Raw genomic sequence first — 14,746 nt, 5'->3', positions numbered from 1 at the left:
TTTATTAGAAAGTTGAAAAAAAGAAGAAAATAATAAGAGAAAAAACAAAGCAGGCATGAATTTTGTTTAAAAAAAAATAAAAATAAACTTAGACTTACTTCTCACACGATGGACATGGGGTGGTCTAGTGTGATGCAACTGGAAAATCAATCTATATGACTATATCTAAAAGTGGTTTAACGAGGGGTGTCACAAGGCGGGTTAACCCTTGATTAAAAAAAGAAAAAGTAACTCCCAATGCCGTCTTTCACTCTAATACCGTTTACGACGGTATATGAAGAAGGTTGAGATGTAGACAGTCTTAACCTTACCAAAGGTAGAAATGGCTTCCAGCCTTGCTGCGCATGAGGATCGAACCTCTAACCAGAGGCAAGGGATTTAACCCTTGATTCTTAATGATATTATAATATATCTTGGGCTAAGTCTGACTATTATATATATATATATATATATATATATTCAATATATATCTTTTGGTGAGTTTTGATGAATATATATATATATGAAAGGATTTTTGTTGTGTTTGTATTTGGCTGTCCCACTTGATGGACCTATTTCCATGTTCTTGTAATAAAATGAGTGTTCTACTTTATATTTGTATGTTGTATGTTTTTAGTTACAGGCATTACTTTCTATCTGTATTAGTGAAAGTTGTCCTCTCCTTTGACTGAACCAGATAAACAGCTACGTTAAATTAGTTATTAACTTGGATTGAGTATCGTTGTTGTTTGTATTAGTGTAAGTAAAGTCATTTATGGAGAACTAGTTACCTCTTAAAAGCATGTTTGATTGTGCATTTGGTTCGCAGTTCTTATATGTCTAACAAAATATCGTTCGAGTTAATTTTGTCATATTATTGTCTCTTAAATTCAGCTTTTTCTTAGCTTTTGGTGTGTATCGGATGCTAAAGGTGTTTACCACAGGTTGTGTGATATAGATTGGTTAGTTATTTGACTGTGTCGTAATTTAAGTTGGTAGCATTTAGGCTGTTGGAAGCTATTTATTCTGGTGGAAGTGAATGCAGAACCCCAATAATAGAGGCAGTCGGTAAAGAATTTGCTCCATAACAGATTGTTTTTGAAACTACAGGTGTATGAGTGTCTCTATGTTTATCATATGTCCAATTGATCAATGCTTATTCGCCAGATCTCCTAATAACCTCTAGTATATCAAGGAATTATTTTTGTCAAAGCGTGTTAGAGATTCATAGTATTTAGAATAGTGAGGACACCGTCGTCCATTTCATTTATCAGGTGAATGGTCTATGTTCTTTAAGCCTAGTACTCTGTATCTAATTTTAACGAGCCTCTGGAAAAAGAAAGCTTTCAAGCTTGTTTGTAGAGAAACATCAAAGGAACTACTAAGCTTTAACTTTATTTCTTTGGTTCATCATCTTGTGGACTCATAGACTCACAATTAAGGTTCGTCAGTTTACATGGCAACTTTATGATTTTCCATATTTTGCAAGATATATACAAGACACATATATCTTCAATGCCGATCTGTCGCCAATTTTGGAAAGCTGGATTCTATAACGAGGAAGCGGCTCCTGCAAAGACTCATGGTAGCTCACTATCAAGTGGTATGTCTCTTAGTGTGTATATGGTACATCATATACATAAGTTAAGCCTGGTATTTAGCTTAGCTTATGTTGATAAATATAACACAATCAATATACTGGAGGACTTAATACATACCCGAAATTCCATATCAAGTTTTAATAGTTTATCATGTAATCAACAGCTTGTACAAGACTTAATATACACCCGAAGTTCCTTCATTCAAATGCTACTTCACACAAATGGACATTTGGTGGTATGATGAGCTTCACCCTGTTTTTGTTCTATACATTGTGCACTGTAAAATGAATAATTGATAGACTGAGTTGTTATTTACTCATTCCTAACTTGTGGTCTATTTGTAGCCATCGCGGAGCTTCTTGATAATGCTGTGGATGAGGTGGTCATGTTGAAATCCCTATTTGATTTCTTTAATTTTTTGAAAATAGTACTTTTTAATTAATTTTCACTATCAACATTCTCATTGTAACTTGATTGTTATTGGCTCTGGTTCTAAGTACATTATTATTATTGAAGATAAATTAGTTTTTTCTTGATTACATGAAATCAAATAGCACCATACTTGATATTTTGTGTGAGAACTTTATCTTGGTTACTTGATGCTTTTCCATGCTTCACACATTGTGTAGATACAAAATGGAGCCACGTTTGTCTACATGGACAAGACCATAGACCCAAGAAATGGAAGTCCAGCATTGTTAATTCATGGTAATGTACAATGTGTACTAAAAATGTGTCCATTGTGTTATAGCCTTTTAGGATTCCCATCTTTGTCATATTCCATCTTTTGGAAGAGTATCAACATATGTATGCATGATCTTCTTGATGATTAAATTAGATGACGGGGCTGGGATGAATCCAGAAGGAATGCGCCAATGTCTAAGTTTTGGGTTTTCAGATACAAAGTCGATATCTGCAATCGGAAAATGTATGAACTTGAACCTCTCATGATGGAAGTTGTTTCTATTTTCCTTTTTTCGTTTTAATTAGCTATCTTGTTGACATTTAGATGGAAACGGCTTTAAAACTAGTACTATGCGGCTTGGAGCAGACGCCATAGTTTTCAGCCGCTTCTTTGTTGAGAGGTATGCCCTAAAGATTGCTTTTGTCAACATTATCGGATTCGGATCTCATTTTATTTTGCTAATATATAACTAGTGTCAAGGTTTGATGGTTTGAAATATGTATTTTCTTGTTACATATAGTAGTTTTTTTTTAATTCAAGAGAAAGTCAGAAGTTTGACTTTCTGAAATGGGATCGATTTTTTTTTTTTTTTGCTCATCTTTCATTTTTAGCTTGATTCGTTTATTGTTTTCTGATTTTATTCTAAGTTTGATCCATTTTGTGTTGTCTGATCTTCATCTTCAAATGGTGTCCTTGTTAACAGTACTCGGACTTATACTCAAAGCATTGGCCTTTTATCATATACATTTTTAACTCAATTGGGATATGACAGGATTGTTGTTCCAATGGTGAGAATTAGGAGTAAAATTTCTTCTCATTTTCTGTGCAGATAACTATCTGCACACATTTAAGCATTGAATTTATAAACCCCAGGTACACTATAAATTCAATTTTACGAAAGGTTGTTTTGAGTCACTACAACCAAAAAGTGACGAACAGTCAAACTCCAACTTATCAGTGTTGTTGCAGTGGTCTCCGTATTCAACAGAGGAAGAACTGCTAAAGCAGGTAAGCTCTCAATTTTCTGTATGGGTCAAAGCTGCATTGCATTAGATTGACCCAAAACACTTACAGTTTAAGCTTTGGCGTTTACAGTTTGTTTTGTGAAAACAAATCAGGATTCTACCAGTTTAAGATGAGAGCAATATATTATGATCTCATTATTATTGCATTTGATCATAGTATCTTAAAATGATCCATGTGCTTGATGGGCTATTACTTTTGTAGAATGTAACAAGCATTTATGAACTGTGTAGTTTAATGATTTTGGTTCACATGGGACAAAAGTCATTATCTACAACTTGTGGCTGGATGATGAGAATAAAATGGAGCTTGATTTTGATTCGGATCCTGAGGTTTCAACTTCTTACTTCATTTCTTCAGGGCTACGTCTTTAATGGTTATTCTTGTTATGTCATTTCCATGAGTCATAACACATTCTACTGCAGGATATTCGTATCGGCAGGGTTGGAAGCAGTAAAGCAAAACCTAATTCTTTGAAGGCGATAAATGAAGATCATATTGCTAATCGGCTAAAGTATTCTCTTCGTGTACGTTTGGCTTTACAACTCTATATGTGGAAATTGCTACGATATACCATAGTGGCAATATGGGTGGGTGGGGTAATGAGTCACAATGGGCTCGGGTTAATAAAGCCACATGGGAGGTTTAACATTTATTCAAGAAAGTACAATATGGGCAAAATTCGACTTCTTCTTTAGACATAAATCTGAATCTACACATTAGTAAATGGGTCCAAATTGCCACCTCTATGACATATGAACGATGGAAAATTTCCTTAGATTTCTGCATCTTCTCCTGTTTTAGGCATACTTATCTATCTTGTACCTGAAACTGCCCGGTACATTCTGCATGATGCTGCGTGAAAAAGCGGTTCTCTGTGATAATAGTGCAACAAAGTTAAAGCATCCAGAATTTATCAATTATAAAGACCGTAGTGATGGAAGCTGTGAGGTTAATACATGTTATCTATTTGCTAATTACTATTAACCAGTAAGATGACTAAATGGTCGATCAATTTCAGAGCGAGGTGACGATTGGATTCCTTAAAGAAGCCCCAGATGTGAATATCCATGGTTTTAATATCTACCACAAGAGTCGCCTGATTTTGGTGATCTGCTATTCAGATTTTTTCCTTTCGTAACTGGATACTCTCAGTGTTGCGTATGGTAATATTGTTTGTTATCTGTTTTCAGCCATTTCTACAAGTTGCTCCTTATAAGCAGAACAGAGGCCGAGGTGTTGTTGGTAAGTTTGGAGTGTTTGTCCTCTTTTGGAGGTGGCAAAATGGGCTGGTAGGTGACGGGTCAAAGTGAGTTGCGTTTGGTTGATTCAAAACACTTTGTCAAAAAGCTCAAACTCCTTGGTTAATAGTTTGTGTCTTAATCGTTGATTACAAAAATTATAGAATAAACTACAATTTCCTCCTTATGGTGTGTAGGTTTTTCAGTAATCATCACTCCCACTCAAAAATAGCAATAACCATCCTTGTGGTGGCTATTCCCCCCCCCCCAAAAAAAAATAATAATAATAATAATAATTCTCCTTTTCACTAACACCGTTGAGAGGTTAAATATAAATACATGAACATTTACCAGGAAAAAAAAACAATTGAAGTTAAAAATGAAGTAAATAGAAAGAACCATCATTTAAGAGGAAGGTATGGGTAAAATGACGGAAATGACCTCACGTAATTTGCACGTGATAGGTGTTAACGGAAGGTTTCAAACGGCGTCAGCGAGATGGATGGTTTTGGGACAAATTAGCCACCCTGAGAATGGTTTTTTGCTACTTTTGGGTGGGAGGGATGATCATTGAAAAAATCTACAGACTACAGGGATGACATTTGTAGCTTACCCAAAATTATATTATCTCAATAACTCTTCAATTTCTTGAGTCAAATAATTTTGGAGGTTGTTGTATACTTTTGGAGATCTCCATCCTGTGTTCATTTGTCATGTTTTCTTTTTTGCCTGTTTGTCCCGTAAGAGAAACAGGCGAGCTAATTACGAGATAAACAGGCTAGCTAATTATTCCATGTCAGCGTAAACAAGATTTCGAAAAACCAATGTTTTAGTCAAGTTTCTCATGGCTTTCTATAGGTGTTCTTGAGGCAAACTTCATTGAGCCTACTCATAATAAGCAAGATTTTGAAAAAACTAATGTCTTTCAAAGGCTTGTCACCAAATTGAAGCGTATGACACATGAGTACTGGTGAGCTATTTTTTCAGTGTCAGTTATAACATAATTCCGAATAAGAAGCTACTTTTCATATCTATGAATATTGGCAGGGATCATCATTGTGGACTGATAGGTTATCAGCCCCCAGAAAAAACTCGATATCTATTTGCTTCTCCTGGTTCAGCAAGTACTCCTGCACCTCCAACTCCACCTCCACCCTTGAGAAAAACTGATGTTGGTGGTGGTTCTGAGAATTTACCAACTGTTACTCAAATTAACAAGAGAGATGTTTTAAATGCTAATTCAACCATCGTTGAGCCCTTAGAATTAGTACCGTGCATAACAAAAGGCTCCAGTGAAGGTAAGAAGTTGATAGAAATCATTACTAAATTATAATAGGGCATATGGCGCATATTACTTAAAAAAGGGTAATCAGTGATTTTTTTAACTGAAAGAACCATTTAAGCTCCAATTTATTAACTGGACGTAATCTGATCTGTTACCTATAAAATTCATGACTAGTGATTTCGAGCATGTTGACTTTTTCTTCATATCGTGTCTAAACACTTGCTATGTTCAGGTACCTAACATAAAAATTTTTTGAAACGTTATGGCTTTTACGGGTGTAAAAGAAGTTTCAAAACATAATTTAGACCAAAGTTTATCTACCTTTCTTTGCAATTAGCCTTTTTTTATAATGTTATGTATCCATCTATCACATGCTTACCCAAGTTAATGTTGGATATTTTGTAAAATCAGTGTCATCTTTGAAGAGGAAAATATCTGATCAACCCGAGGATTTTCCATCAAGCAACCCAAAGAAAGCTAGGAGTGTAGGGAATATAGGGTCATCTATGGTAATAGTTTTTCAAATTAGATAATTGATACATCTACATGATATTTTTGTATTTAAAACGGAAGGTATTATCAAGAGTGTTCCTATCTTTATTTTGTTGGTAACATCTTGCTCATTGCTTGTAGCATGACGACTCTAGCATCGTAGAGCCCATAGAATTAGTACCGTGCTTGACCAAAGGCTCCAGTGAAGGTAAGAAGCTGATAGAAATCATTACTAAATTATCATAGGTCAAATTTGATGCGGGTGCATCAAGGCTCACTAACCCAGTCTATCTAATTTGCACTAAACAGACCCTTATTGTGTATAATTCCCCCCCTCAGGCCAGATTATGGCTCACAAGATTTTCTTGGGTTCAAAAAGTCTCAGGGGGTTGAATCTGATTCCATGGCAGTCCAGCCCTGATTCAAACATCAGTTATTAGTGCCTTGAAAACTGCATTTTCAGCATGAAGAGTTGTTTTTCTTATTTATTGTTCTAGTTTGCTGTAGTTTTTAATGCTACAACTACTCATCAGTTTTTCAAAGTTTTATTGTCTTTTTCCAAAACAAGGATTAAATGTTTGCTTTGGTTACTTATTCCAGCCTATAAAAAGGCTTCCAAGTTGTATTAGAAGACATCATCTTCAGTTTTGAAAGAAAACATCAGTTTTTGGTGGCTATTCTAGAGTATTCATACTCAAAAAGCAGTCGATAGTAGATTGTTCTAGTGTGGTGGTACTTGATCACTAACAACATCTTCTTTCGCCAATTTGATTATTCTTGGTGGTGTTTAAGTACTTTATCCTAGATTCAATCAGATTGTTAGGCTTGGTGGTGGCAATTTTATCCAAGTCATATCCATTGTTCTCTGTCCTAAAACAATTATATCTTTTTTAACCTATTTTTCCACGTATCAAAATTGCTTAAGAAAAAGTAATCAGTGATCTTTTAACCGAAAGAACCATATAATGACCTGACGGTTTCTTTTGAGCATGTTGATTTTTTCCTGGCGTAAGGTCTTGACACTTGCCATGTTAGGCTACCTTTAATCCAAAGTATTTTGAAATATTGACTTTTACGGGTGTAGAAGAAGTTGATTTTTAAGAACAGTACTTTAGACCAAAGTTGATTTACCTTTCTTTGCAATTAGCCTTTTTTTATATAATGTTTATGTATCCATCTATCACATGCCTACCGAGGTTAATGTTGAATGTTTTTGTAACATCAGGGTCCTATTTGAAGAGGAAAATACCTGATCAACCTGAGAGTTCTCCATCAAACAACCCAAAGACAGCTAGGAGTGTAGGGAATTCTGGGTTAAATAAGGTAATATGAAATTAGAAGAAAAAAAAGTTGATACTTCTATACAATATTTGTGTATCTAAAATGGAGGTATTATTTGTTGGGTGTTCCTATCTTGAATTTAGTTGCTAACATTTTGCTCATTGCTTGTAGCATGATAATGGCAATAATGCACACGATCAAAGGAAGACAAGTGTGATGCAAGAAAACAAGAAGCTCCAAATGCTGTGAGTATTGTTTATACATTGCATGCATTCACGAGTAGTTCAAGTAAATTAAATTGTATTTTGGTGCTTTTGTAATCTGAGTCTGGTGATGAACATTATTTTCGTGTACCCTTGTTTAGTTGGTTAACGATATCCTAAAATTTACTCTCAGGTGTTTGGAATACGAGAAGGCTGAGAAAGAACTCAATATCAAGGTACTTCCAAGTCTTTAACAATCCAAAATTCAATTTGATAACCATCAACCACTGTCAATGTACAGTATGGGTTTGTAAATGACGGGCTGGCTGATTGGGTAAATACAGTATTCTTTCTAATATGGGTTCGAGTCTGGTTGGGACTGTTATTCTCATTTAAGAAATGTAAAGCTATTGTGTTTGGTACGATTACAGAAGCTATGTTATCACAGTCAGGATTTTTTTAGAATTGCAATTTTGTTGTTTTTTGCAATTAAAATAAACCTTGGATTATTTTTTACTTATGTTTTTCTAGCTTTACTCATTTGATTTGTTAGTGAGAAAACATAATCCAAATCTACCCGCTTGTATTTAAGGTTGTGTTTTTCCCTTTCTTTAGGTGAAGTTTTGGTTTGACGTATATCACTTTTGTATGTTCCTACTTTTATGTATGAGCTCCCATATCAGAGTAAAATGGTTGAAATTGTCACGTTTAGTGCCCCGTATTAGAGTAACATGTTACTCTTAACATAAATACATAAGGATCATTGGTTTCATATGTGCACAATATGTCCAAAGTGTCTATGCAAACATATTGTTGGGAACATAAATTTTACAATTTTCTTGATGTAGGATTCCTTGTGATAACATATGTGTATTCCTTTGTTTGATTCATACTATTTATATAAAAATGACAGGTGCTACAACTCATAACTGAGTTAGGAGAGGCTCAAAAAGAATATGCCTCTTTGATGTCCGAGTGGCTACGTTTGGTGAAAGTTAAGGGGGGAAACTAAGGTGACATCTATCTGTGTAAATGATTAAGTGGAGTTTTTTGGTAGGAAAAGAAAGTTTTAAAAGCCAGTCTAACTTTTGACCAGCAAGATGGGAGCTACATAGTACTACTAGAAATCAGAGGAAGAACATGATGTAGGTGCAACTGTCTCGTATGGCTATGGTTTATTTGATCCAGGGGCGAATGATTTTTTTGTAATTAAGCTTCACTTGAACCTATTAACTATAAATTGCAATGAGTCAACGACTTTAGTACCTATCCTGCATTTTTTGTTACCAATCAATGTTGATAACATAGCGATTCACAGGCTGCTACACTATGAATTAAGTTGTTTAGTACGCTTCTACTTCAATATCATCGTGAAAAAACCTTTGGAAATCATGTGCATAACTTAGGCAGTAGTCTGCTGTTTGCAGCACTGTTTATTCAGTTGGTTTGATGTGTATTGTTTCATGTTGTCATACCAAGGTTGTAAAAACATATTGCTACGTTTGTGTTTTATGATTGCTAGTTAATTTGTAACTATTCAACAAATTCATGATCACTGCAAAAAGCTACAGAAAGAAAAGACATCTCATAGATAATCCATGCTCACCAATGAAAGTGGTAAACCACTATTATGTAATAGCGTGATGAAGTAACAAATGTATTCTTATGTGATAGAAGATGAAAGATGTAGGACTTCAACTGAAAAGTATAGAATACCTGAATAAATGTATGCCTCGCAAACATAAGGGAACTGCAATCTTGAATGATGTCAAGGACCTGTCTCTAAAAATTTTAGTACAATGATATGTTGAGCGAAGGAGCCATAACATAGTCCAAACTGGTATACAAGTAAAAGTAAAAAGCAATTGAAGCTCAAAGGACTAAACGTAATTAATGTCCTGGGATGTCTGTACAAACGCAAATATTAGTCTTAATCTAATGTTCGACTAATAACATTTGTTAACAAAGTTGTTAGAAGTCTTTGTTGCTTCTTGAGTTCTTGCAGGAGTCAGATCTTGGACAAAATATAAATTTTTTGATTGCATCAAAATTCCAGCTTTTCCACTTAGGAAAGGCTACAATTCACTAAGATATTAATTCTCTCATACCTACAACAACCTGGAACTTTGAAACCCCAATGATTCAAATATTCAGTTCTAAAAGACTTGGAGATGTTAATGTTGTTTGAAATGAGAAACCACTATAAATAAAAGTCAATATTCATTGTTCGGTAATGGTAGCGGATGGTAAAAACCGCATAAGAAAACTCGAAAGAGACCAAATACAAATAACTCCGAGACATTGAAGAACATTCAAAAGTGTACCCAATGAACTATTTATAGCCAAATTGTGTGGCGTCGATTCAGCTCCTCTAACTGTGAAAGAGAGTGCAGTCACAAGTTGTGCTGCTCGATTCAGTTGGTGCAATCTATATACCTGCAAAATCGGTTGGATTGTCAAGTGAAATTATTGGAGGTGACTTTTTGTATATTTGTGGCTGGGTATATTAAATGGGTCTAACAGGTTGAATGTTGCCCATAATGCATAATACAATCCCGAAATTATATTGAGGTATTATTATTAGAATAACAGAAATCATATCTGACACACTAGATATTCATAAGAAATAACTTTTTCGAAATACATTGTTCGGGTCTACTAAACTTGAAGCCAAAATTACCCATTTCAACCCATCACGCAACCTGTCCTTTTCCCATATTTTCAGAGCTCAGAAATATTCCACGAATGATTTTATCCTCTTCATAAATGCGTACTTACTTGAAAGATGACGGGAATGAGAGGCCAAGAAGGTGACTTGATGTATCTTGCATACTGCTCAAATGCAAACTGCACAACGATGCCAACAAGGTACGGTGCAAGTGTAGCAGATGCTGCTGGGCCGGTCCACGGCCAAACCAACCCCATTGTGACCATTGGAATCATCAGGCTAAGTACCAATGCAGCCACAGATGTGACTCGGTAAACCAAGTGAGGAGCTGGGATTGTGCTCTTCTTGTTATCGACGGGTTCGTTAGGCCTACGCAAATGGTCTATTATGAGAAGGAACATAGCTACCCCACAGTAGAAGAGAGCTTCTGTGAAGAACAATATGAGAAAATCTGCAAATAACAACAAAGATGTAACAGAAAGATCAATCATGTAAGAAATAACCTTAAATTACAGGAGAGGCATTTTTGACCCAATTTGATGAGATTTGTCAGTCTAATTTTATCTATAAGTGGCAAGTTCTACCCATAAGCTTATAAATGGGTCAGGTTATATTTTTATCTCAAATGGGTCAAATGGGAAAACCAACTAAATAGCGAATAGGTCAAAGTCAACCAAAGTTTAATGCGTATATAAAATCATAGCTAACACGTATTTTCTTTTAAGAAAAAGTTTTGAATGGACGAAAAAGTGCTACTGGTCAACACTCAATCTAACCAGCCATCTTGTCACCTCTTGTTCTATCAAATGTTATACCTGTCAATAAAGAATCTTCAAAAATAGTACAAAGGATCCTTCGCATATAAAGTGATGGGAAAATGAATGAGGCTACAAGGACAGCAGGACCCACAAACCAAAGAAGGTTGGTTTCGTTCTTTCTGCTAACTGTAGAGATAACAGCTTCAGGTTCTTTTCTGTAGGGTTGGTTATAGAATGAAATAAGACCGGGCCTTCCTCTGCTTCCTTCAATGGTATCAAATCTTTTAGATGCTTCATCCAATATAAGAATATCGTCATCTTCTTGATCTGTATTATCATCTGATTCTATCTCACTGTCTGAGATTAGATCATCAACAGATGCAAAGAATTTAAATACTCTTTTTGGGAACCTTGGATTCGTGTTGATTCTTCCATGTTGGAAACATCTTGCATTGACTGTAGAGAATAATCAAAAGAAACTTGTAAGACTAGACTCGGCATACACAAAAGACATATGGTCTCGAGTGGAGGTGCCAATTGTGACTTATTTAGTTATGAATGGGCCAACCCTGATTGTGCTTCACACATGATTAAGCAAAGCTTAGCTAGAAAGGAAACCATGAAATGACTTGAAGTTGAATAGTCAAAAGTGGCCCAAACTATTGTTAATTCATATAGCCTACTAAATCGCTTTATTCCAAAAAGTCAAAACTATTATTGTTACAGGATATTGGTAATAATGTAATACGTATAACTTTTGTAGCCATATCGAACACACAACATATTTATGATATATTGAATGCACTAAATTTTTTATTGGGGATCACCCAACTTGACCTGTTACCCGACCCGCCATGTGGTCACCTCTCTAGTTTCAGGACAAAGGCTCGTTTAAAAAGTTACAAACTTGCCTGCAAATTTCAGTGGTGTGCAATCGTGTAATCTTGATGGTAAGCTTACCAGAGAATAGAAGTTGCTGAACTATAAATGGACAAAAAAAAAAGAGTACGGGAAATTAGCACATGAAGATGCATGAGGTAATACACATTCAATCAGTTATTGATAACAAAAAGAAACCTACAGATTTGATCAATGCATGAGTATATGACGAAATGACCAAGTCAAGAAACTAGGCACTTAACAGATGCAAGACTTTAGAAATGCATATAAGCAGATTTATTGTAACTCACATTTGAGGATTTTAGATAAAGTGATTATTATTATTGTCGGGCAAAAATGCCAATATATAAAGGAGAAGTAAAGATAAAACAAAAATATTCAAGATGGTTTATTTGATCAAGGTGATCAGTTGGCATAAACTCTGATCTCTAATTCGATTTATCAAAAATGTTACCTGGTGGAAACCCTAGCTACACATATTTATATAACCATAGAATCCTAATACATAAAAGGAAAACTGAAGTCCTTCAGTCTACTTATTCCTTCAAAATTCTACATCATGTTTGCCAACTTCCAATAGGGTTCGGGTTATAATTCTATTCAGATCCACTATATAGTTTAAAGTCATACTTTTAACTATTAAAACTTTCAGATATTTTACGGTCAACATAATCAACTAGAAGATATAGGAAGGAAACTCATCATAAAGATATATACATATAATAATTATTCGATGAACCGGCACCAAGATAGCTTAATAATGATCAGGCGTCCGAACTCCATATGTCCTCTCCTCACTCACACGAGGTCTTAGGTTTGAACCTTCCTCGGTAAACATTTTGGGGCGGCCTGGGAAAGGATTTCAAAACGGTCACAAAGAAAGGGTTCAGAAGTGGTCCCCAAGTAACCCTAAATAGGCGAAACCTCATCCGCTTACCTGCTTACAGTTTCTACGAGCAGATATTAATAGCTATAACAAACCTACATTGGTAACTTAACTACAAAGACTAAAACCTAAAGGAATTATATATACAAAACCATCAAGATTTTACTAAACCCTAAATACAATGTTTTCAAAAGAATTCATATAACTATAGGAACTGATGATGGATTGCTTATCAGCCCACACATACCGAACTAAGCTACCATCATAGACAAAACTATAGAAAGATAATACATATAGATATAGATATAGATATAGATATAGGGAACTCAATGGATTATTAAATACCTGATGGATTCTTATGGACTTGAAAGAAGATGAAGAAGTGAAAGATGTGGAAACACAACAAGAAAATGAAGAAGTAATCTTGACTGCCATTGTTGTTGTAAAAAAGGTTGGCTTTTTGAAGTTAAAATTGAAATCTAAAGGAAACCCATTTGAAATAAATGGAATTTGGGAAAACCCATTTGAAAAGAATAGATGATTTTGAGGTAAAATGGAGATGGGTTAAATTTGGGCGTTGGATACAAGCCAAGAAAGATACTCTGTCATTGTGTTCTTGAGTTAGAAAAGAAATGATTGAAAGTGTTTATGGGTGAAATTTTTTTAGGAAAATGTAATCAACCTAACTCATTTGCCTAAATATCAACCTAAAATTTTAAGAATTTGACATGTGAATTTCACTAATTCTCTTTCCTAATCTTGCCCCCTGATTTTTTCACATGTCATCATCTTACGATTAGACATATCTTTAGGCATACCAATTAGGTTGATTTATCATTATCCGTTTTTTTAAGTTAAAATCAACTAAAAAATCATTAAACTTCTTTTCATTTAACTTCCCTTCCACCTATAAGTTAAACTCAAGAACACAATTTGTTTTTGTAATCATTTGTTTTCCTTTTTTTTCATTATATAAAAATACTTAAGAATAGTTGGGTGGATTTTTAGCGGAAGAGTTTTACGGTCAAAGTCAATGGCTCATACAAGTAAAAATTTATTCTTTTGGCCAATAAAAAGAAAATGAATGCGTTAGGGCGTGGGACTCGATCGGTACTGCCGGTCTGGATTCCAAAAATGAAAATCTTCAAAACATGAAACCAATACCATTCTCATAAATTCTGGGGCAGCCCTCACCACCAATACAACTTCATACCCTTTTCTGGCGCTCTGGGGGCATCATTAGTATATGGGATCCCACTGTTTTCTCCCTCACAAACACTTTCAAATCCCCCAACTACCTCATCACTACAGGTTTGATCAATGGCATACCCATACCCTGCAATATTCTCAACATATACGCACCACAACAACTCCATGCTAAGCAAAACATCTGGAACGAGATCTGTGGATGGACACATCTCTGGTTCTCAAGGATTATGGATCCTTCTGGGTGATTTCAACTTGGTTCGCGAGCCTTATGAACGAGTAAACTCCAACTTTGTTGATTCGTGTGCCCACTCCTTCAATGACTTTATCCACAACAACGGCCTCTTGGAATATACGATGCATGGGAATTTGTTCACATATATTTCCGATGATGGAAAGAAAAAGAGCAGGATAGACAGAATTTTAGTTTCACCGAATTTCATGGATACCTGGCCAGAAGCAGCTTTCACAACCCTCCCCCGTTCACTTTCGGACCACCGCCCCATGATTCTCAACACCTCAAACTTAGACTTTGGTC

General features: G+C 35.2%; 2 protein-coding genes across 2 annotated transcripts; one reads left to right on the top strand and one right to left on the bottom strand.

Moving 5' to 3' along the window:
* Positions 1 to 1,494: 1,494 nt before the first annotated feature.
* Positions 1,495 to 9,134, top strand: LOC122608819 (protein MICRORCHIDIA 6-like). Its single transcript, XM_043781901.1, has 21 exons — positions 1,495 to 1,582; positions 1,744 to 1,815; positions 1,925 to 1,959; positions 2,210 to 2,288; positions 2,419 to 2,508; positions 2,590 to 2,665; positions 2,969 to 3,053; positions 3,139 to 3,273; positions 3,522 to 3,620; positions 3,714 to 3,815; positions 4,093 to 4,239; positions 4,310 to 4,396; positions 4,482 to 4,533; positions 5,388 to 5,499; positions 5,577 to 5,827; positions 6,226 to 6,323; positions 6,448 to 6,514; positions 7,532 to 7,629; positions 7,759 to 7,832; positions 7,984 to 8,026; positions 8,704 to 9,134. Exons 1-21 carry the CDS (start codon positions 1,495 to 1,497, stop codon positions 8,800 to 8,802), a joined length of 1,989 nt encoding a protein of 662 aa, XP_043637836.1. The 3' UTR covers positions 8,803 to 9,134.
* Positions 9,135 to 9,970: 836 nt separating this feature from the next.
* On the bottom strand, positions 9,971 to 13,601 carry LOC122607160. Its single transcript, XM_043780085.1, has 5 exons — positions 13,348 to 13,601; positions 12,128 to 12,197; positions 11,274 to 11,672; positions 10,569 to 10,909; positions 9,971 to 10,226 (listed from the first exon to the last, which is right to left on the bottom strand). Exons 1-5 carry the CDS (start codon positions 13,435 to 13,437, stop codon positions 10,011 to 10,013), a joined length of 1,116 nt encoding a protein of 371 aa, XP_043636020.1. The 5' UTR covers positions 13,438 to 13,601; the 3' UTR covers positions 9,971 to 10,010.
* Positions 13,602 to 14,746: the final 1,145 nt, after the last annotated feature.

The sequence above is a fragment of the Erigeron canadensis genome, chromosome 7 (assembly GCF_010389155.1).
Source record: "Erigeron canadensis isolate Cc75 chromosome 7, C_canadensis_v1, whole genome shotgun sequence".
NCBI lineage: Eukaryota > Viridiplantae > Streptophyta > Magnoliopsida > Asterales > Asteraceae > Erigeron > Erigeron canadensis.
This window is presented reverse-complemented; position numbering and strand designations above follow the sequence as displayed.

Coding starts and splice junctions, on each gene's coding strand:
- LOC122608819 (XM_043781901.1), top strand. CDS start 1,495: ATGCCGATCTGTCGCCAATTTTGGAAAGCTGGATTCTATAACGAGGAA. Junction 4,397..4,481: donor ACAAGAGTCGCCTGATTTTG/GTGATCTGCTAT, acceptor ATCTGTTTTCAG/CCATTTCTACAAGTTGCTCC. Junction 6,515..7,531: donor GACCAAAGGCTCCAGTGAAG/GTAAGAAGCTGA, acceptor TTGTAACATCAG/GGTCCTATTTGAAGAGGAAA.
- LOC122607160 (XM_043780085.1), bottom strand. CDS start 13,437: ATGGCAGTCAAGATTACTTCTTCATTTTCTTGTTGTGTTTCCACATCT. Junction 12,198..13,347: donor AGTCCATAAGAATCCATCAG/GTATTTAATAAT, acceptor GTCCATTTATAG/TTCAGCAACTTCTATTCTCT. Junction 10,227..10,568: donor TCATTCCCGTCATCTTTCAA/GTAAGTACGCAT, acceptor CCGATTTTGCAG/GTATATAGATTGCACCAACT.